The sequence below is a fragment of the Harpia harpyja genome, chromosome 13 (assembly GCF_026419915.1).
Source record: "Harpia harpyja isolate bHarHar1 chromosome 13, bHarHar1 primary haplotype, whole genome shotgun sequence".
Lineage (NCBI taxonomy): Eukaryota > Metazoa > Chordata > Aves > Accipitriformes > Accipitridae > Harpia > Harpia harpyja.
Genome location: NC_068952.1, coordinates 32734103 through 32756226, shown reverse-complemented (window position 1 = coordinate 32756226; position 22124 = coordinate 32734103). Strand labels below are relative to the sequence as shown.

Here is a 22124-nt window from a genome sequence, read left to right as displayed (position 1 = left end):
ACAAGGAGAGCAGGCAGAAGGTAGATACATGCTAAGTGCATCAGTGAATACCATTACCCAGTTGTTGACTGAGACTACCCTGTGACTGAAAAGTGGTTTGTACTGTTCAAGCTTCAGCCAGCTGCTTTTTCATCCATGTTCTGGTTTAGTGTGAACACTGGGCTGCTGTATGGATAGTCATGGGATGGCATGGAGTGAAGCATAAGAACAGTGCATCATTTTCTAAAGAGGAAAACAAAAAAAGCAAAAAGAAAAAACAAAAGCAGAAGGCTATATTAAAAACCCTTCAACCCTCTAATTTGAATTATCTCCCTAATCTTTAAATATGAAAACATTACGTTGTCACAACCCAGTAGAAAGTAATGAAAAAAAAATCTAATTTGTTTCTAGATTGGAGCATGTGAAAGACAGGAAAACATATTTTGTGATAAATATTAATCATTTTTACCTATTATTCTCTTCTTTCTGAAAATCACTATGCATAATAGTATATTTTGTTCTGTGTTTTTTTTAATTGATCTACTTAAGTTTTCCCTTTAGCCATTTATTTATTGGGTCTGAGAATCACAGGCTTTGAAAATTGGTGGGTTTTAAGTTGTTGCAGTTATCAACAGTGCTTTTTATCCTTACGCATTCTGTAGAAGTTGCAGGGACAATACAATGATTTTCATTCCATTGCTTGCTTTGTTGAAACTTTAATAAGTTCACCTTTGAGGAAGATGGAAAGAGGAATCATGCACAGAAAGCAACATTTGCTCCCACTATAGACTAGGTGTCAAGCATGCAGTATAAAGAGAGATTGTTTAATGAATAGCATGCAGCATGGTAGTACTACTGAGTACTCCTTTTCAGAATACAGGCAGTTGTGTTTCTAAGAGAAGATACCAACAGATCTAATTTTTTTTTTTTTAAATTTTATTTTGAGGTTTGCTGTGGAGTTTTTTAATTATTTATTTCGGTTTATTTGTTTTCCTGTTGATTCCCTTGAGGTGAAAGTACAATTCTTGAAGTAATACTTGAGAATCATTGAGGGGGTCATTTAAAACCTTTATAAACTAAATACTTTTCAGAACTAGAATGCTATATAATGTTATTTTTCTTATCTTGATGATCAACTGGTTAGAGGCAGTTTGATTACATAATCCCTTTGTGCTTCTCACAACTGTTTTTTAGGAATCCATTAGTGATTTCTATTGGTATTATTCTGGGAAGGATGTTATTGATGAGCAAGGACAACGAAATTTTTCCAAAGCCATCCAGGTTGCAAAACAAGTTTTCAATACTCTTACCGAGTATATCCAGGTAAATTAGTTTCACTGAAATTTTATGGATTTAAAAGAAAATGAATCATACTTTTGGCGTGAAGACATAATGTAGCTAGATATAACATGGACAGAAATATAATACAGATGCATTTATGCTTCAGCATTATTTTAGTGCATTTATTTAAGTAGGAAGTGAAGTTTCGAAATATATATATAGCTGTCACTACTCTTTTGGAATCTTAGCAATTTGGTGAAATTTACATTTATTAGTAAATAATCATCCTTGGTTGTATGCAGGATTGTAGAGTTTTTTTTTGTTTGGTTTGGTTTTTTTAATTTGGCCTAGACTGCAGCAGTGTTATCCACTTTAAAGTCTTCACTTTTAATCCATTGAGAAACTAAGGTGAACACGAAACATAGTTGCTATTTAGTCAACAAAACATTAGATATAGATTGTATTTTGTGTTAGGATTAAGGCTGTTGTAAGGCATCAATGCTGTGTTTGAAATACTGAAGTCACACATTACATTTGAGAATTGTAGAGATGTACTTGAGGTGGACTCTGCAATAAGTGAGATTGGGATCAATTCTGTCAAAATAGCAATATTGCAGTTCTTCCATGATATGTTAGGAATTCAGTGTAATTTAGTTTTTAACTCCTCATGTAAATCAGTCAACAATATTACAGTTTGTTTCTGCATATAATAAGGAGGTTAGAGAAAATCTCATTAGACTATTAGGTGTCTAGTATATTGTTTTCATTCAAATGCAAATCATTTTCACGAAAATAGTATTTTATAGTTTGTGAGGATGAAACGTGATAGAATAGGACTGAATAACGTGATAGAATAGGACTGAATAGGACTGAGTAGAGGCAGCTTATATACATGTGTGTACATGTATTTAATGTACAAATACTTGGCAAATTACAAGTAGCATTGTTAGATGGTAAAGATTTTATGCGTTATCCTTTGAGTCTTCAAAATATTTTGTATTCCTGCTTCTCAGAAGCTGGAATTTTTGGAAGAATATTCTTTAGCACTGTTCTACAACAGCCAGAATATGCCAGGGAATAAAAAAAATCCGGAGTCTGATTCTCTAATCCCTTATGCCAATTTTGCATTAACCTTCTATAAAGTTATTCCTGATTTACAGAACTACATAGGGAAGAATCAGCTTGAAGATTTGTACACCGTTAGCATTTGCAGTTTAAAGTTGCAAGAAGATATACTTTTTGTGGTTCTGTATTAGTAGATTGGGAGTTGCTAAACTGGAGGCAGAATAGTTATTAGGAATATGCATTACTTACAATCATTGGTGTTATTAAATAGATAATTCTATTGTCCTGATTTCAGCTGGGATAGAGTTGTCTTCCTAGTAGCTGGTACAGTGCTATGTTTTGAGTTCAGTATGCGAAGAATGTTGATAACGCTGATGTTTTCAGTTGTTGCTAAGTAGTGTTTAGTCTAAAGTCAAGGATTTTTCAGCTTCTCATGCCCAGCCAGTGAGAAAGCTGGAGGGGCACAAGAAGTTGGCACAGGACACAGCTAGGGCAGCTGACCCAACCTGGCCAATGGGGTATTCCATACCGTGTGATGTCACATCTAGTATAGGAACTGGGGGGAGTGGGGGCGGGGGAATCGCCGCTCGGGGACTAACTGGGTGTCGATCGGCGGGTGGTGAGCAATTGCAGTGTGCATCATTTGTACATTCCAATCCTTTTATTATTGCTGTTGTCATTTTATTAGTGTTATCATTATTAGTTTCTTCTTTTCTGTTCTATTAAACCTTTCTTATCTCAACCCACGAGTTTTACTTCTTTTCCCGATTTTCTCCCCCATCCCACTGGGTGGGGGGGGAGTGAGTGAGCGGCTGCATGGTGCTCAGTTGCTGGCTGGGGTTAAACCAAAACATCTATGTATGTTTAATTTTTCATAGCAGTTTCTAAAGGACAGCCCCAAGCTATGCGCTGCCTGTATATCTTCCTTTCTGTTTTTGTTGAGTTTCTTGCAAATAAATTGTGCTGTTCTTTTTTTTTTGTTGTTGTTGCCTGAACAATAGGGGCCATGTACTGGGAATCAGCAAAGCCTGGCACACAGCAGGCTATGGGATGCTGTGGTTGGTTTTCTTCATGTGTTTGCCCACATGCAGATGAAGCTGTCTCAGGTATCTTTTTGGTTTACTTTTTCCTTTTTAAGTTAGTAATTTTTTGTAAAAGATAAACAGACTTGTTAATATGTTCGAGTCATTAATAACAACAGTTAATAGCAGAAATGTGAGGAAAAGTAAGAGGCAGAGGTGATAGAATACAATAGTGTTGAGGGAGTAAATTACAAAATTGTAGTGGGTGTGAATAGGAGGCCTGTAATTGGATTACTGGTCACAGGCACAAAGCCGATTAGATCAAGCTGCAAATGAAGCATATCACCAATATTCAGAAAACTAGCCAATTCCTGTCTTTCATATCAAAGTTCTGTCACAGTGCTTTCTGCAATTTTGCACGAGCCTTTTATGCAAGGCCCGTCTTCATGTCCTGCATTGAACCCTAGTTCTTCATTGTTGAACCCTAGTTCAACACATGTCTGCATCTAAGCCTTTTCTACTCTTAGTAGAGAAAGAGAGTAACCAGACCTTAGAATGGGTGAGTTGCTTTTGGATGCAAGTACTCATTTCCTAAACTATAGAAGTAGTGTAGGGGACTGGCATAGACAGCTCTTTAGGTTAAAATTAGGTGAGAAAATCCTATCCCTAAGCAGTACATTTTTCAACTTTTTAGCTTTTAAAAATAATTGCGCATCTTAATTGAATGTAGTGATTTTAAATTTTTTACATAATTGGACTTTCTCAGAGAAAGTGTGTCAAACTTGTAAAGGTTTTAGTTAAGAAATACAGGTCTGAAGGCTCTGAGGTTTTTAGATTTCATTATTTGGCTCCAAATGTAAGTACTCTTTGCATAAATTAAAGTAGTCTTGCTCAAATGATTTTGCTCCCTGCCCTTGGGACTTTCTGGCTGAAAGGCTGATTGCTTAGATTTGTAGACTTTGTGCTACAGGTATGCTTCTCATTCTTTTTGGCTAAATAAAGGTCTTCTTCCAGCAAATGGCATGGCAGTGAAAACTGTTTGTCAAGAGTGATGCATTGAATTTCTACTGAAGTGTATTTATAAAGTGCCTGTAGATACTGTCCTGGTTGTGGAACATCTTTGTTAACTTAAATATTGAAAAAATAGTCAATGTTTGGGTAGGCCATAGTGGTGGCTATTGTGCTTTCTTCCTGTACCACTAAAGCAACATGGAAAGCGGTAGCTAAGTAGTTACTGACAGCAAGTCAAACACATGGTAGCTATGTGTTGATTGAGAAATATGATGTGGCTACTGGCAAGATTTCTTTTTACAGTACTGACAAGTTTATAGTCTTGTGCCCAGAGTGGCTTCATAGCATCTTTTATTTACTGCATCTAGAAGATAATGATGCTCATCCTACCACTTCCCAGAGAGCCAAGAAGCTTTGCAAAACGAGATCCATTGTAGTGTGTGGAGTTACTCACACTGTTCTGTGGGATGACAGAAACACAGTCTACTCCAAATGTATGATAAATAGTGATGGTGTGTTTCTGTTGTGTGGATCTCAAGCTCTTGGCTTTTGAGAGCTCCTTCGGGGGGCCAGCAGAGCCTTGGGAAAGACCAGAGCAGACATGGGCTCTTTTGTTCGTTTCTATTTATTGCAAAAATATATTAATGAGCTTTTCAGATTCTATTGAAATACCAGTTTTCAAAGGTGTAGAGTGTGGCTAAATGGCTTTATAAGGAGTTGCCATATGGCTTTTGTCTGTAAGAGGGGCCTGCCTAGGCTAAGTATTTGGGGTTTGTGGTAAATTGGGAGTTTCCAGAGCACTTTTGGAGAATATTTGAAACAAGATTTAAATAGGAACAAAACTAAATCATTGTTTTGTTTGGTGGTTTGGTTTTGGGGGTTTTGTTTTGGGTTTTTTTTTTCATTTTCCTTCTGTAGTCTTGTACTAGGAAGCAACAAGGTGATATTGGTAATACTTAAGAAATCTCTGTAAGGCAGAAAATGAAAGTAAAATTTTCAATCTAAGTGAACAAAGATCCATCCAGGTTGTAAGCAACTTTTGAAGTAAGAAAGTTTATAATGAAAAATTACAAGACAAATCAATAGAAATCTTCATTATTTCCAACCTGTGCTGTTTTCAATCCAAGATCCAAATTGCCATAAAGTACCTTGAGTCTGTTGTTCTAATCACTGAAGTTCAGCAATGCTCGAGTATGCCTTATCAATGGCATGATGCAACAATGTATCACTGAGGAAGAAATTAAGTAGTTGAATAAATCTATCCAGATAGACTTCAGGTTGAAATCATTGGCAAGCGAAATAGTAAACTTGATAAGCTGAATGAGATAAAGATGGCTAAAAGTGTCAATATCATGTCTATTTACGGATATATTAATGGAACTTTATTAATAAAAATTCTGAAATTTTATTTCAACTTTTCTTTCTCTGCAAAAAAGTTCAGTGGCCTATAATGGAATCACTCACTTCAAATCATGTTACACTTTGAGCTCAATGTGCTGCTACCATTGTTGTTTTTACAAGTCTTCATAGCTGTAAACTTGATTACACCAATAGCGACAATATTTTAGCTCGCATGAAACATTAGAGGCATCATCTGTGAGCTTGACATATCCAGTTATTGCTTTAAATTTTTTCATCACCTTCAGTTTTCACTTTGTCTTTATTAAATTACTGTCTTCTAAACAGATGATTGTGTAAATGTTTGATCCTGTAAATCATAGAATCATAGAGTGGTTCGGGTTGGAAGAGACCTTGAAGATCATCTAGTTCCAACCCTGCTGCCATGGGCAGGGACACCTTCTACTAGACTAGGTTGCTCAAAGTCCTGTCCAATCTGGCCTTGAACACTTCCAGGGATGGGGCATCCACAGCCTCTCTGGGCAACCTGTGCCAGTGTCTCACCACCCTCATGGCAAGGAATTTCTTTGTAAACTAATCTAAACTAAATCTACCCTCTTTCAGTTTAAAACCATACTTTAAATCTACTGTAAGGAATCAAGCAATTAAATGTATTTTCACTGTATTACCAGCTTTGACACTACTAGCTTCTTAATTTATAAGTCTCATTTTTACAGGGAGAAATATGCATGCACATATACAAATGCCAAAGAAGTCAATAGATATCTTATTATATATATTGTGTTCATTATTTAGGATTCCAGTCAAATTGAATTACTGAAGGAATTAATGGATCTTCAGAAGGATATGGTTGTCATGTTGCTGTCTATGCTGGAAGGTAGTCAAAATTTAATTTGAAACCCTCTTTCACAGTTGTTCTAGCAAAGTTTTTACCTTTGTGATTTTCTTCATGTAAGAAATAATGTTCCATTTTCCTTTGGGTTTTTAATTATCATGTCTCAATCGTGAGAAGAGTTGTTAGGTCTTAAAGTGAGTAGGAGATTTATATAGTGTCATTGATATAGTTTATATCAATTCTGAATGTCAGATTTGTATAAAATCCATCTCTGGCAGAAGTTTTACTTTGTTTCCATGAACCTGGCTTCTCTTTTGGCTTAGGTGAAAAGTTTTTTTACTATTGAAGTTGGAATCCTGAGTTCTAGGAACTGAACCATTTATCAGTCATTTTATTAACACCTTTACTATATTGCATTTGTTTTGGTAGTGATGTTAGTCTTAAAGAACAGGCTTTGATTCATCTAGTGACTAGGTTCAAGGTCCTTTATAGCTAGTACCTGAAATTATGATTCCCCAGAGAACGAGAGCATTGTCAAGAAATACTACTATTTCTTTAGCTCCTTTATGGTATTGTATTAGTGCTTCCAATACCAGACTAACCAGCCGTACACATAGATGATCCAAGGATCTGTTTTTCCTTTTTGCTTCTTAGATGTATCCTATCACATTTATTTTCTTGAGAGAACTGGGAGAGCAGTAAATGCAGCGTAGATTGCATGTAGTGCTACTGCTATGGCTTTGCTCATAGAAGGTCACTGCAAAGCAAACTAAATTCTTAGTATTGTAGGCTGTGCTTCATGAGTAACCTACTGAGCTACTCATCCTAACTCATGTGACACTAGTTCTGTCTATGTTGCACTATAGTAAAATTCATAGTATGCTGCCTTGTGTTTAGTACTATACTAAATGTAACAGATGTCTCTCTGTAGGGCTTGTTAGTTCTTCCTTTCTTTAATGGCAAATACTTAGTCACTTATGTTTTTTCCAAGTCTTAGGGTAGTGTTATTAGTAAAAAATTTCTGATTTTACAGCTAGCTTTCTCATGCGAGTGTGTTAGCTAATAGTTTATCAATCTTACTGTTTGATTATTTCGCTAGTCATTGTTATACACTTTTCTTTGCCAAAACATTTGCTGCCATCAGTATCTCTAATTTCATGTCATCACATCTAGGTAATGTTGTGAATGGAACTATTGGCAAGCAGATGGTCGATATGCTTGTGGAATCATCCAACAACGTGGAGATGATTCTGAAGTTTTTTGATATGTTCTTAAAATTGAAGGATTTGACTTCCTCTGATGCATTCAAAGAATATGACCCTGATGGTAAAGGGATAATTTCAAAGAGGGATTTTCACAAGGCAATGGAAAGCCATAAGCATTACACCCAGTCTGAAACTGAGTTTCTACTATCGTGTGCTGAAACAGATGAGAATGAGACTCTGGACTATGAGGAGTTTGTGAAACGATTCCATGAACCTGCCAAAGACATTGGTTTCAATGTCGCTGTTCTCCTGACCAACCTGTCAGAACACATGCCACATGACACCCGCTTGCAAACTTTTCTTGAACTGTCAGAGAGTGTGCTGAATTACTTTCAGCCTTTCCTTGGGCGCATAGAAATCATGGGCAGTGCAAAGCGCATTGAACGAGTTTATTTTGAAATAAGCGAGTCAAGTCGGACTCAGTGGGAGAAACCTCAGGTAAAAGAGTCAAAGAGACAATTTATATTTGATGTTGTAAATGAAGGCGGGGAGAAAGAAAAGATGGAGCTTTTTGTTAATTTCTGTGAGGATACCATCTTTGAAATGCAACTGGCTGCCCAGATCTCTGAGTCAGATCTGAATGAAAGGTCAGCAAATAAAGAGGAGAATGAGAAAGATAAGCCTGAAGAACAGGATCCTAGAATGGGTTTCTTCTCCCTCGTGACCATGAAGTCAGCATTAGTAGCGCTCAAGTATAATTTAATGACTCTTATGAAAATGCTCAGCATGAAAAGCCTAAAGAAACAGATGAAAAAGGTGAAGAAAATGACCATGAAGGACATGGTCATGGCCTTGTTTTCTTCCTATTGGAGCATTTTGATGGGCTTACTACATTTTGCTTGTAGTGTCGTCCGGGGCTTCTTTCGCATCATATGCAGTTTGCTGCTTGGAGGAAGCCTAGTAGAAGGAGCAAAGAAAATCAAGGTGGCTGAGCTGTTAGCTAATATGCCAGATCCCACTCAGGATGAGGTGCGTGGGGAAGGAGAAGAGGGGGAAAGGAAGCCAACAGAAGCTGCATTGCCTGCAGAAGACTTGACAGATCTGAGAACTTTGTCAGATGAGAGTGATCTCCTCTCAGATATATTTGGTTTGGATTTGAAACGAGAAGGTGGGCAGTATAAATTGATCCCTCACAATCCGAATGCTGGTTTGAGTGATTTACTGAGCACTCCCTCCTTAGCTCCAATGCCTGAGGTGCAGGAAAAAATCCAGGTAACTGTATCTTTTATTTTTGCTGTATGTTTCTCTCTTTCATATGTTTAGTATAGTCTTGAAACAAAACTTGCATCTATGTTTTTCTGGGGTTTGTGACATGTTTTTTAAGGAATTGTATATAATTACTGGTGTTTACCCTCTCTGACATCATAAACTTTAATTCCTGCAGCTTCCTCTAAGTACATGGTGTTTTGGTTTGCTTTTAATCAGTGTTAAAATGTCTCTTCATTAACGTGAATTGAAGGATCACCTTCTCTCAGGGTTTTGATTTTTTTTTTTTTTTTTTTTTAAAAAAAGCCTAACATTCTGCACTCTGTGTATCCTTTTAACTAACTCTGTACTGTATAATAGTGTTTAGAAACTTTTTTTAATCTGCCTTTCTGTAGGAGCAGGTGAAAGAAGATGAAAAGGAAGAGAAGGAGGAAACAAAATCTGAACCTGAAAAAGCAGAGTATGTATTACTTTAACCTCTGATCCTATGAAATGTGGTTTCTTCCACTGAAAAAACAGCTTGATTTGTACTTACTTCTTTGCCTTTAATTTTGTGTCCATTCATGTTCTACAGTTAGGATTTTTTTTAACCATCCTCCACATCCGTACACATTTGCAATGAAATGTCATGTCAATGGCATCACTCAGAGATTTTATGAATTTCCCTCTTCCAGCAACATCCTTTGTAATGTTGATTTAGTTTCTTTTAGAATGTGTTTGATTGATTAAGTTTTTCTTGGCAAGTCTGAAAGCTAGAAGAAGATCTTTTGGAAAAATTGTAAGAGCACCTGGGTTCCAGAGACTTGCTATCCATCAGTGGTAGAGACTGAATCTATTTGCCTCTCCCATTTTCTATGACCTGTTTTGAGTTATTTGGATTTTGCAAAACCTTAATATTCCAATGGAATTGTAATGAATTACTGAGTACTCTCACATCTTTACGAAGAACAAGTGTTAGCACTTGATAAATGATCATTTTAATCTTTTTAGGGTATGTTAAAATCTAATGGTAATGAGATTAACCCAGAATAAAAATAATGGACAGCAAAGCATAGTGCTTAGTTTTAGCCAGTAAAAAGTATAGCACTCCATCCCTGTATTTTATGGTTCCTGATACATGTACAATTCTGATATGTGTACAGCTCCTGTAGCTGATATGTCACTGTCAAAATTCTAAGTGGGTCCCATAGTCTCAACCTCTGTGCTTGCTGCTCTCCTGGGATGACAAACACTTGCCAGTAACAAAAGCTCTTCTTCTTGATCAGTACAGCAAATTTCTAATTCAGCCAGTGTAAGTTTGTGAAGGAGAGTCTTGCTGACTTTTGAAGGTCACTTCACTGTTGATTGCTCCGCTTGCCTGCGTGCGTTGCAGTGATACATGTATTCTCTGCCAGGAGTGCAGTGCCTGGCACTGTTAGCTGCCCTGAAGCCACTCCTAACATATGACAAATTTTCAAGTGAACTTCCAAGTGAAAGTTTGTCGAGTGTGTTCTAGTAAGAGAAGCAGCTTAGGAAATCAGTTATTCTCTTTGTAGGTAGGTACAGAGGAGTTAATAATGTAACTTACAAGTTGCCTCTCACTCTGGTTTGGCTTCAAACGGACTTATGTGATCCTTTCATCTAATCATGATGTCAGGTCAAATTAACTTCGATAATTCACAGTTCCTTAGATCATGTGTTTGGAGAAGGCAGCCCACTAACTATGACTTTCGGGCAACATGGCGATAATCACACCTCAGATGCTGTCAAGCTTTCTTATTCCTGTCTCCTTCTGGAGTGGGTACTTATGAATTCCGCAGGTGGGCAGAAATGCAGAATTTAAAACTTGAGGTTTGGCTTGTAAATGCAAGAAGAATCAAAGTTTTCTGCAACCTTTGTGGAAACCAGATAGTTCAAGCGCATGAGGCTGGAGGGGAGCACTTAGCCATATAGGCACTCATACAGACCTACAGCTGTCAGCTTACAGACATCTGTCAGCACAAGTATTATCTGCACAGTTATGAAGCAGACCCTCAGGTAATAAGCTTGGCAGATTCTCGATTACCTGCCTCTACCAGTTAGCATCTGCACTTCAAGGTGCCAAACCAGTAAGTTTAATTATCTGTAGACTTAACCAGACTGTCACCCTTGCCAGCGCTTTGTCTGAAAAGGGATATGTCTCCTTGTTATTCATGTGTGTGAACTGCATGAGTCATGACTACTTGAGCCTCAGGAAAAGATGCAATGGCTTCTTTCAAGGTGTGGTTTTAATTTTTTGTTTAGCAGTTTTATTAACTTGACATATTATTTTGGCTTCATTTGTGTCCTAAGAGGAGAAGATGGAGAAAAAGAAGAGAAAGCCAAGGAAGACAAAGGGAAACAGAAGTTGAGACAACTCCATACTCACAGATATGGAGAACCAGAAGTTCAGGAATCAGCTTTCTGGAAGAAAATCATTGCATACCAACAGAAGCTTCTTGTAAGCTGTTCTCTAGACTACGTGTTTAGCTGTTGGCAGGGTTATGTACCACCATATTATTCTACCAATGTGAAGACAAATTTGCACCTGATGAACCTCATTTTTCTATCCACCATCATCCATAAAAAGGACATAAAGGCAAAGGTTTAACTGGAATGTTAGAGAAAAGAAACACACAAATAACTTAGCAGACAAGATACTAATCCTTAGGAAGACAATTATTGTCCAAAACCCAGACCTTCAGAGATGCCTGTCCATCATTGGAAAACAGCCATGCATTTTTATTTGAATAAAATGTCCCGAATTTTCACAGCAGCTTGTGAGCCTGTAGGATTTGTCTTTGCCTGAGAGACAACTTTGGGAAATGACAAGTTCGCCTGTAAAAAGAATTTATTAAGATACAATGCTTAGCCTAAAACTCATAAGAAAAGATGTTAGAGATTTTTTTGTGAAATAGCAAGTTATTATTTGTGAAACTTCTCAAAACCTGTGGAAAACAAGACTAATTAAAATAGTATAACTGTATCTGAGAGTGTCTCAGTAAAATACGATATCCCAGAGTTTTCTGTAGAACTATTTAAAATCCATGCTTTTATTAGCTAGGAGATTCCACACACATTCTGTGAGGCTAGTGTGAAATGCAAAGCAAAAGAAATACACTTTTACTATATATCTAGTAGATACAATTATGTAGGGACAGCCTACTTCTAACATGAGTAACGTTAGCACAACTACAAAACTGCAGTCACAATCTTAATAAGGAATTAGGTATTTCAGTTTTGCTTTTGAACTCAGATTCCTTTTTTAGGCTAATCATGTAGCAGTCATGCAAATTTAATATAATTTTTCTTCTTATAGTCTCATTTAATAATTCACTAATAGTCATCTATGGTTAGGGCTAAAAAAATAGAGGAATTCCCATGTGAGAGTGAAAGCATTCAAAACGTGTACTAGAAAGGTTTGTGAATTGTCAGGAGGGGACAAGGCACATTTCTGCAGTCTCTTTGATAGCATCATTATGTGGGAGAAGCTTTCTACCCTTGGCACTTAGCTCACAGATGAACTTTTTGTAGATCTGGTAAAAATGCAATTGATTTGGGAATAAAAAAAGATTTAAAATGAACTTATATGCAGACATTTTTGTTTCTTGGTAAAAGTAAAAATTTGCCATATGCAAGAATATTGAGGTAGAGGGAGGATAGAGATTTCTGTATTACTATTACATTGTGATGTCTCTGTGTTATCTCTAAGTGTATTGAGAGGATGATGAAAAAGATGTAAGAAGTAATTAGAAATCCTTCATCCCTTTCTGCATGGAGTGAAACAGAAGGCTCTTTATCCATTATTGCACATATGGAGTAGGAGAGAATTTGTACAATACATCACTCAAAATGTTTGATTTTTTCTTCTTTTTTTTTTTCTCTATTTCTAATTCTGTTAAAAAGTTCCATAGGGGAAACAACAAAAAACCCCCATGCAACAACCTAATAATGATTGTGGTATCATTATTAGGCAAAGTGTATTTATGTTCTGTTTCTATTTTCAGAATTATTTTGCGCGAAACTTTTATAACATGAGGATGTTGGCGTTGTTTGTTGCTTTTGCCATCAACTTCATCCTGCTTTTCTATAAGGTAAACTTGTCAAAATATTACTTTTCAAGTTGTATGCTGAAAAACATTCAGGTTTTGTAGATAGTATGCTACGGTAAAACTGCCTAGCCTAACAGATTAAATACCTGCCGCATACTGCTGCTTCAGAAATCTAACATGGTGAGAACTAAAGTGTTTGTGTGAAGTAATAATAGACTTGCAGTACACAAATAGCTATTTACAAAGTTCTGTGCTGTAACAGAGGCAGCAGACTGAAAGACGTGCCCGTGCTTCAGATGCTCCATTTCACAGTACTTCACTGGCAACTTAAACTAATACATGTCAGCTGAGATATTTTCTTGTGCCATTATGTTCCCCTGAAAGGGTGTGTACAGCAAGGAGAACTCACATCATCTTAAACTGCCTAGAATATCGCTGACCATCTTTGTCAAGACTTTTAGTATTGTTAATACAACTCTATAGAGTCTTCAGACTTGAATCACTTTCTGGCAGAGCCCTGCTGATAGAGACTACTTGTGGGAATGTCAGGAGTTGACTGGGTTTCCTCTGGGAGGGCTATGCCCTTTCTTGAATTTGAGGTGGTAAAGTTCAGCATAGCCCAAATTTGCTACTGTGGACAGAGTGTGGGGGGAAAAAAAAAAAAAAAGAAAAAAAGAAAACGCACACTATCACAGATTGGTGTAACAAAATGCAAGGGTCTTTGTGAGGTATTCTCTGTGGAAATTTTTATGCAAAAAACGCTTTCCTCACAATAATATTGTCCTTGGTATCATTGTTTTCAGTTATACTACTTAGCTTGTAGTAGTGTAAAGCTCCTGTCAAAGGAATACAGCTGCAATATTAAGATTAAGTGATTTAAGCAGGTCTCCACCTCTGCTGTGACAGAAGAAAAGGAAGTTCCTGTGGTATCTGCTGCTGAAAGTACCAAGTTAAACAGCCTGGAAAGCGACAACCAGAGGGTCATTGCAGTGCATTATGTCCTGGAAGAAAGCAGTGGCTACATGGAGCCCACACTGCGGATTTTGGCCATCCTGCACACAGTCATCTCATTCTTCTGCATCATAGGGTATTACTGTTTGAAAGTAAGAAAAACTGAACACTGTTTTTTCTTCTAGCTCCCAACTTCTTTATCCATTGAGTGGTATAAATTGGAACAAAGTCATAGCAACTTTGCTTAAGCAGGTTGAGGGACCACGTAAAGAAACCCTACTCTGTTAGTGTAACCTACACAGAAATTGTGTGTTAGGTGATGTGTGAATTCAGGCAGTTACAGGCCAGACTCTGATTTGCTCTGCTGACACAGGGTCATAGGATCAGCATTTGCACCGTTACCATGTCAGCCAGATAATTACAGCAGTAACCTATATGAGAAGCTGCTTGTGATTGTCAAAGACAAGCGGTGAATGCACATGGTGAGAGGAAGCTAGGTGACAGTGTCTGCGTTACTAATCTGCAGCTGGGTCATTTGAAAAGCATGCAGCATTTTGGACTACCGCTACTGCATGGTGTGGCTGTAGACAATGCCTACTTTTCATACACACTCTGGTGGTAGTGTTTTGGCAGGAACTTCAGCATCTTTTAAAGGATTATCTTGCAGGAGATCTCTGCTAGGGATGTAAGAAATAAAGATCCTACCTTTATTGGCAAAATGCTGCTTCTGGTTTAGGAAGACCAAATGCCATAAATCTCTAGAGCTGGGAGGAATGTATCTGGGATGTATTTCCCCCATTTTTACAGTCTTCCCGAGGCAAAAACTGTAGGTCAAAGTGCAAGATAGTACTAAATTAAATGGACTTTTGCTATGACCCAGTATGGCTGCTCATTTGTCCTTACAATTATAATTTCTTTATTAAGCTTTTATGTGGTCCTTCATATTTTTCTTTTCCTCTTTTAATGGATAATACTTTTTCTGTGCTAAAAAGATGCAATCTGCATTTGTAGTTGAGGCAAAAAGTCATCATACTACTTCATTAATTGGTTGATTTTCATCTCTACTTTAAGTGTGTCTGCAGGTCAATAAATAATAAAACACATTTTCCTGTTTCACTGGTTGGCATGCAGCATGAAAGCTTAGATTTCTGGCTTTTGAGATGTCTTCTTCTCCCACCTCATAGCTTTTTTTTTTTCCCCACTATGACTTTTTATGCTACTTTCCCACATTGTTTTTTTGAACTACGTTTTTTCTCAGACTAGAAAGGAAAGACGTTATTATCATTATTCACCATAGTGAATTGCCTTCTTTCTAATTCTGAAACCCTGCACAAAAGACCAAATATGGTTTCAGTCTCTGTCTTTGGAGGTATACTGATTTCAAAATTAAGAATCTTCATAACTGCAGGTCTGTGTATGATATGTTTGCTTCTGGAGATTGCTCTGCATGAAATCTGCTAAATTTTTCTCAGTTAGCTGTCTGAAAATAAGATTGAAACTATTGTTATTGTATCTAATGCAATCACCATGTTGCTTGGGTAGTCTAATACTTATTACTTTTTCAGTATACTCATGTCCAGTCTTGACTAGTAATACAGCCAAGGTGGGTAATGCAGGGTGGGTGAATTCTGGGGACCTGTGAAATAATTCCAGGGAAGAGTAGGATTTATTTTTTGTCGGTAACAGATTTCTAAGAAAAATCCACTCCACTGGGACCACTAGTTACATCTGCCTTCTTGGAATATACTTTTGAATGTCATCCAGATGATGAAAGAGAGTTGTAGGTAAAGCCTGATCCTTACTGCTCAGGTGTCTCAGCTGCTGGCAAAGAACTACAAAGCATAAATCAAGTATTTGGAATGTGAATGTGATTGAAGGATTTTTCTTTTTACTGCTTCTAGCCTTTCTTTGCTTCCCACTGTGAAACCTCAAGAATTCTTTAACGAATTGTCCTGGTTTCAGCTGGGATAGAGTTGTCTTCCTAGTAGCTGGTACAGTGCTATGTTTTGAGTTCAGTATGCGAAGAATGTTGATAACACTGATGTCTTCAGTTGTTGCTAAGTAGTGTTTAGTCTAAAGTCAAGGATTTTTCAGCTTCTCATGCCCAGCCAGCGAGAAAGCTGGAGGGGCACAAGAAGTTGGCACAGGACAGAGCCGGGGCAGCTGACCCAACCTGGCCAATGGGGTATTCCATACCATGTGACGTCACATCTAGTATAGGAACTGGGGGGAGTGGGGGCGGGGAATTGCCGCTTGGGGACTAGCTGGGTGTCGATTGGCAGGTGATGAGCAATTGCAGTGTGCATCATTTGTACATTCCAATCCTTTTATTATTGCTGTTGTGATTTTATTAGTATTATCATTATTAGTTTCTTCTGTTCTATTAAACCGTTCTTATCTCAACCCACGAGTTCTACTTATTTTCCTGATTTTCTCCCCCATCCCACTGGGTGGGGGGGAGTGAGTGAGCAGCTGCGTGGTGCTTAGTTGCTGGCTGGGGTTAAACCACGACACGAATGAAAGGCAACCTCTAACACCTCTGGATATCAAAATGCAATCCAAAAGTCTGATCCCAAATTAATATTTTGGAAGTAGAATTTCTAAGCATTTAAAAATTATTTTTATTTTAGCTCTCTTCACTTGACTATCTCTAATAGCTCCATAGCACAGAAGAACTATTTTTATTTGAAGAATCCCTTTTCAGGGTTTTTGGCCATCTTTTTACAACTGTGTGGTACACTGTAGTTATATGATTCTGAATAACCTGGTCCTTGTGCATCTACACCTTTGCAGTGTTCTGGGCAATTATCAAGTCTTAATTTTTTTAAATACTGTTTTTGCTTTGTTCAGTTTTCATACTTAATTTTTCGTAACAATCAGCTTTTCTTAAAAATCTGCAGACATCTCAGTGCATTTTAAATAATTCCTGATATTTTTTCAACTGCAGGTTCCACTGGTTATTTTTAAGAGAGAAAAGGAAGTGGCAAGGAAATTGGAATTTGATGGGCTGTATATAACTGAACAGCCATCAGAAGACGATATTAAGGGACAGTGGGACAGACTCGTAATCAACACACAGTGAGTTTTTACCTACCTGATCTCTTTATAGCTTTGCAAGGAATTGTTCTTCAATCTCCACAATTATATAGTTGATCGTCCAGCTTGTCTGAAATAAACAATTGTGAGGCATGTATTTCTAGCAAGGATATATAAAATATTTCAGGCACCTGTTATGCTAATGTTCACTATTACTTTTTAATCTTACTCATTCCCACGTTTATGATTTAAAATTATTTCTGTTCCATAAAAGAAAAAAAGTGGCAATGAATTTCTTTTGGTAAGCACAGTGATGGTTGTGTATTGCTGTCAATTTGAGGGTGGGCTGTGCTTTGCAGCCTCTTAGTGTCTCTTGAAGGCTCTCCTTCAGGAACATATTTAAAGTCCTGACTCTCTGCCTGGTGGGCCTGTGTGATCCAACTGCTTTAGAACCCTGTCTGTAGGCATTGGCTCTGCCACTCTTTTCCAGCCACATTGACATGGTAGGCTGAATGCCATTTGGCAACTTTCATTCCAGTTGACTTTACAAATGACTAGCTGGCGATAGCAGCAACAAAAAGCCTCTTAAAACCAAAATCAGTATGTAATTTTTATGGCATCTTAGTAACTGCTGCATCTCCTCATGATTGTCTAAAATGTAATCTTGTTTATCTGTGTTTTTCAGGTCTTTTCCAAATAATTACTGGGACAAATTTGTGAAAAGAAAGGTAAGGCTTATTTTTAAAAATATAGATGAAGTTAAAATAAAGTTCTAACGCATGTATATTTTTGTGTTTGAAGAAATATGGACGACACTGTTTTGAAATATAACTTTTCCCTGGTCACCTCATGCTTACAACTACTTCTGTGTGGTTTGGATAGTTACTCTTTCAAAATTTTTCTACATACAGCTTGCTGTATAAAATAGGAGTTGAAATACATTCATGAAATTCTGTGGGGAATTTCTGTGTACACTTGTATGTATATTGCAACATATGTAAATTGTTTTGTAAATTGTTTGTGTGTATTTATGTATTCACCTCCATGCACACAGAATAGAGAGTCACTCACCCAGGAGAGGGTTAGAAAGGAATTTAATAAGAAGGTAGGACAGACTGAGATGTTTAGGCACAGGGCATAGTCAGACAACTGTACTGACCAGCAAACTGTATGTGTATGCATCTGGCCCTTTTTGTCCCTTACCATTCTCTTTTCCCACACTTGTTCCTCCCCAAATCACCTAAATCCATCCCTTTTCCCACCTTTGCTTCCTCCCTATAACATCCAATAATAAGTTCTGTGCAATCCCCAAATGCTCTTCCCTTGCCATCCTATAATGTATCCCACATCCTTTGGCAGTAACCCTCTTAGTCTGAACGGTGATCGGGAGAGCTACTCCCAGTGACTCGTCTTGATGGGTTTCACACCTGGACGCTGGGGCCGAGGCTCTCCTGGGACAGCCCTGCGAGGGACCAGGCAGGGTGTCCGCTCACTGGGAGTCTGTAATTTGGGTTCCTGCCTGCCATTTTGCCCCTCTGCTCCTCTAGGCTTGAGGAGATGGGCCTTTAATGGGCTGATGGCTCTGTGATGGGCCTGGGAGTAGCTGGGCAGGGTATTCTTTGGACTCTCCCCCAACCAGTCTCTCTGTGGTCCTTTGTGGGTGTGCAGATGAGCTTTTATCACATAACCTAATAATCTCTCTCTCTCTCAAAAATAGTCCTCCATAAGCAGAGACTGTTGAAGTTCATTTCTTATGAACATTATGTCAAATGTTTTCTCAGCTCGCTCTTAGAAAATAAACATAATGTATGTACTATAGCTTAGAACAAGAATAATCTTCCTAGTGCATTTTGGTCACAATTGAAAAAGAGGTTATTTATGTTGTTGGATCAGATTTACCCTTCCCTCATACCATTTATGCCAATGTTGAATCACACTTTGGGAAACATGTCTTTTGAAATACTAGCAGCTCTTCTGCTTCATAGCAGTTTTAGGTCAACCTGTCTAAAAAATGCTTTGAGTTGAGTATTCGTTTTGCTGTTGAAAGTATTTTTTTTTCATATTTGAAGTTGTTAGATACATATTTCTATCTGTCAATCTAAGCAGAGAGGAGGGAGTAGCTTGCACAGAGTACTGAAGAAAGAAAATTAAAATCTACATTGCTTCTGTCAACGTAGTAGGTCAAGGAAGGTTCCTATTAAAAGGAAAGGAGCATGGTTAAAATTGTGTGGAAGATTTGGTACTTTAGCTTTGGCTGAGGAACTGCTCTGCATAGATTTAAGTGCCTTCAAATACAGTATTTTGCAAAGAATGTTTTCTTTTATATATATTTATATTTATATATAAACATACTTAAATCCCAAGTCTAGTGAATGATCCACAGTCATGAAGCATGGTTTTCAGGCATGTGACAAAGAAGGCTTGTCTCTCAAAATCTGAAAAAATACCGATAAAGATTTAATGCAATGCTTATTAGAAAGCTGGTGAAATACCACCTCACCTGCAGGAGTCGTTCAGTTATGATCTTGTTATCCAAATTTTTGTATTTCTTTGAGTATTCTGTTTGAAAATGAGAAGTGAGAGAAAATATTTAGGAAGGAGCTGTGTGTTCACTGAAAATGAGAGCAAGTAAATGTTCATTTCCAGAAAAGTTTCTTACGAAACATGTTAAATTTTGTAAGAAAGAGATGGGGGATAGTTTGAATTCACTGAAAATAATTCTTAGCTGTAACTCTCTGTTCAAGATCTTTTTATTCCTATAAATTCTATGTGTATTATAGTTTCATTGCATTATTAACTAACAAAAATAAAATCATAAAATTATGCAGTGCAGCTAGCTAATAAGTGAGGGTATTTTTTACAACTATTTCAATGTGAAATACTTCCCCTTAAAAGAAAAAAAAATCCCAAATTCCCAGTCAAGATGTTCAGGTTATTTGAAAAAAACTTTTAAAACAGAATAAATATGTGTTGGTTGGGGGGGGGGGGGGGGTGTTTTGTTTTGTTTTTTCTTAAAAGGAATGACTAGTGAGGGTCAAATACTGTCTTTGAGAAATCATATTTTAATCAAAGCTTTTCACGTAGCTAGGATATTCAAAATATCTCTTTCCTGTGTGACCTCACAGTGTATTTTTTTTCTGTCAGTGATGATATTGATTTAGGTATTCTCCTTCTGCTGGGTTGCTTTCCTCATCCTGTTTTCATTAAATGAGTAGGAAAAGCTTATCTTTGACATCCACCTCTTGCCTCTATTGAACTGATTGCAATCGAGCAGAAAAAAAAAAAATTACTGACTGATATGATAGACAGTTGGAAACAAACACATGAAAAAGACTGTGTATGTTAAACCTCTTGTCTTCAGAAACCAGGCTAAAAACCAGCTGGTCTACCCAACTGATTCTCTTGAATATTCCTCCTTACTTTAGGTCATGGATAAATATGGTGAGTTCTATGGCCGTGACAGGATCAGTGAGTTACTAGGAATGGACAAAGCTGCTCTCGATTTTAGTGATGCTCGAGAAAAGAAGAAACCAAAGAAGGATAGCTCCTTATCTGCTGTGTAAGCATTTGCTTCTGGTTTGTTTGTGTGGTTGGTTTTCTCTGGGTTTTTTTTCTTTCTTTGTTTCAGGGTTTTTTGGTCGGTTAAAATTAAGCATTCAAGGTTTGTCATTCAGCTTTGAATTTTCTTCTTGCTCTTTTATGTATAGCTGTATAAGATAAATCAATTCTTAAGTTGAATGATATAGTGAATTTATTTCATTATAGACAGCATATCTGCAGTACTCCACTGTTTTTTATGTATGAAGATTTAGTTTAGTGCACAGCTGCTTGAATGCATCACACTCCCCCCGTTTTGATAGTGTCATTACAATGAGGCTGGAAATTCCTTTTCATAGTTCAGCTCAGCTGGAAAGAATGGGCAAAATTGGCACTGTGTATTCTGATTATAAAGAAATGATGGAATAAATTTAAGTGATAGTGACCAGTAAAATCTGGGAAGTTGGATGATTAGTCTTTACATCTTTTTATAATTTGTTTTCCCTAAACTGTGTATTTGCCTGTCATCTGAGAGACAGACCTGAAAAAAAAGCCCCTGGACATTCAGAGTAATTGCATTCATTTTCCTTCTTAGGGAAGGGTCATCCTCAGTTTTTCTTAAGCACTGCAAAAATGTTTTTTCCAGTTCTGCATTATAAAAAAGATATTCAAATAAATAGAATATATTTTAGCAGATTAACTTTTAATGCTGCAGAGATTCTAATGTAGGGGTTTATTCATACCTTTCTTTAAAAGCAACATTTTATCAATGGGTTTGGAAAGATTATAAGAGGTAGACAGTGGGACCACTAGTAGATTAGAACTGCATTGAAGCAAGGGCTGATTTTGTAAAGAAGGATCCTTAATATCCATCTCTTGTAAAGACGGATGAATAAACCTGGAGTCCATCTAAACAATCAATCTTGTGCAGTGTTAAGGCCCCAGGACTCTGTGGCATTGCAATACTAAATAAAATTTAATACTGTGGGAGAAGTACTTTCCAGAATACTTTCTTACCTGCTGTTTTGCTGCTGGATTATAGTAGAACCCGCTTGAGTTTAGAAAAGAAAATATATTTTTCTTACTTTTATTATTGGTATAAAAAGAAAATGAAACTACTTTCCCTTCCCTGTGTGCTCATGACTCGCATTTGGGAAGAAATTTGAAACAATGTTTCTGTGAATACTCTTGAAAAAACAGTCCAGAATGAAGCAGTTGGAGAAGAGTGATGAAATACTTAATTTCAGAACTGGGCCTGAAGGATGTCAGTTTTTCGTTACATCTCTAACGTCTACTCCATGTTATGTACATTAAAAAAAAAAAAAAAAAAATTATGACCTCATCCATCTTTCATGTTCTCCCTGGAGAAATCATTCCATCCTTATAATAGTTGAATATGCTGTGGGAAAATAAACAAGTATGACAGAAATTTACAGAACCATTTGCATAAAATTCATATGCTTCAGGAAGGTACAGGTATCCACTTTTTACCAGTTTCAAAAATGAACACTAATAAAGCTACTAAAAC

At 37.1% G+C, this 22124-nt stretch overlaps 1 protein-coding gene across 9 annotated transcripts in view; it reads left to right on the top strand.

The window, feature by feature from the left end:
* The window catches only part of RYR2 (ryanodine receptor 2), a 449694-nt gene that overhangs the window by 407938 nt on the left and 19632 nt on the right, over positions 1–22124 (top strand). For all 9 annotated transcript variants that reach the window (XM_052805738.1, XM_052805746.1, XM_052805744.1 and 6 more), the window contains 11 exons: positions 1174–1302; positions 3327–3431; positions 6513–6594; positions 7726–9029; positions 9419–9483; positions 11334–11481; positions 13028–13114; positions 13957–14175; positions 16971–17101; positions 17745–17787; positions 20485–20618. In XM_052805738.1, coding sequence (XP_052661698.1) covers positions 1174–1302; positions 3327–3431; positions 6513–6594; positions 7726–9029; positions 9419–9483; positions 11334–11481; positions 13028–13114; positions 13957–14175; positions 16971–17101; positions 17745–17787; positions 20485–20618 — 2447 coding nt within the window. The remainder of the gene's footprint in view (positions 1–1173; positions 1303–3326; positions 3432–6512; positions 6595–7725; positions 9030–9418; positions 9484–11333; positions 11482–13027; positions 13115–13956; positions 14176–16970; positions 17102–17744; positions 17788–20484; positions 20619–22124) is intronic.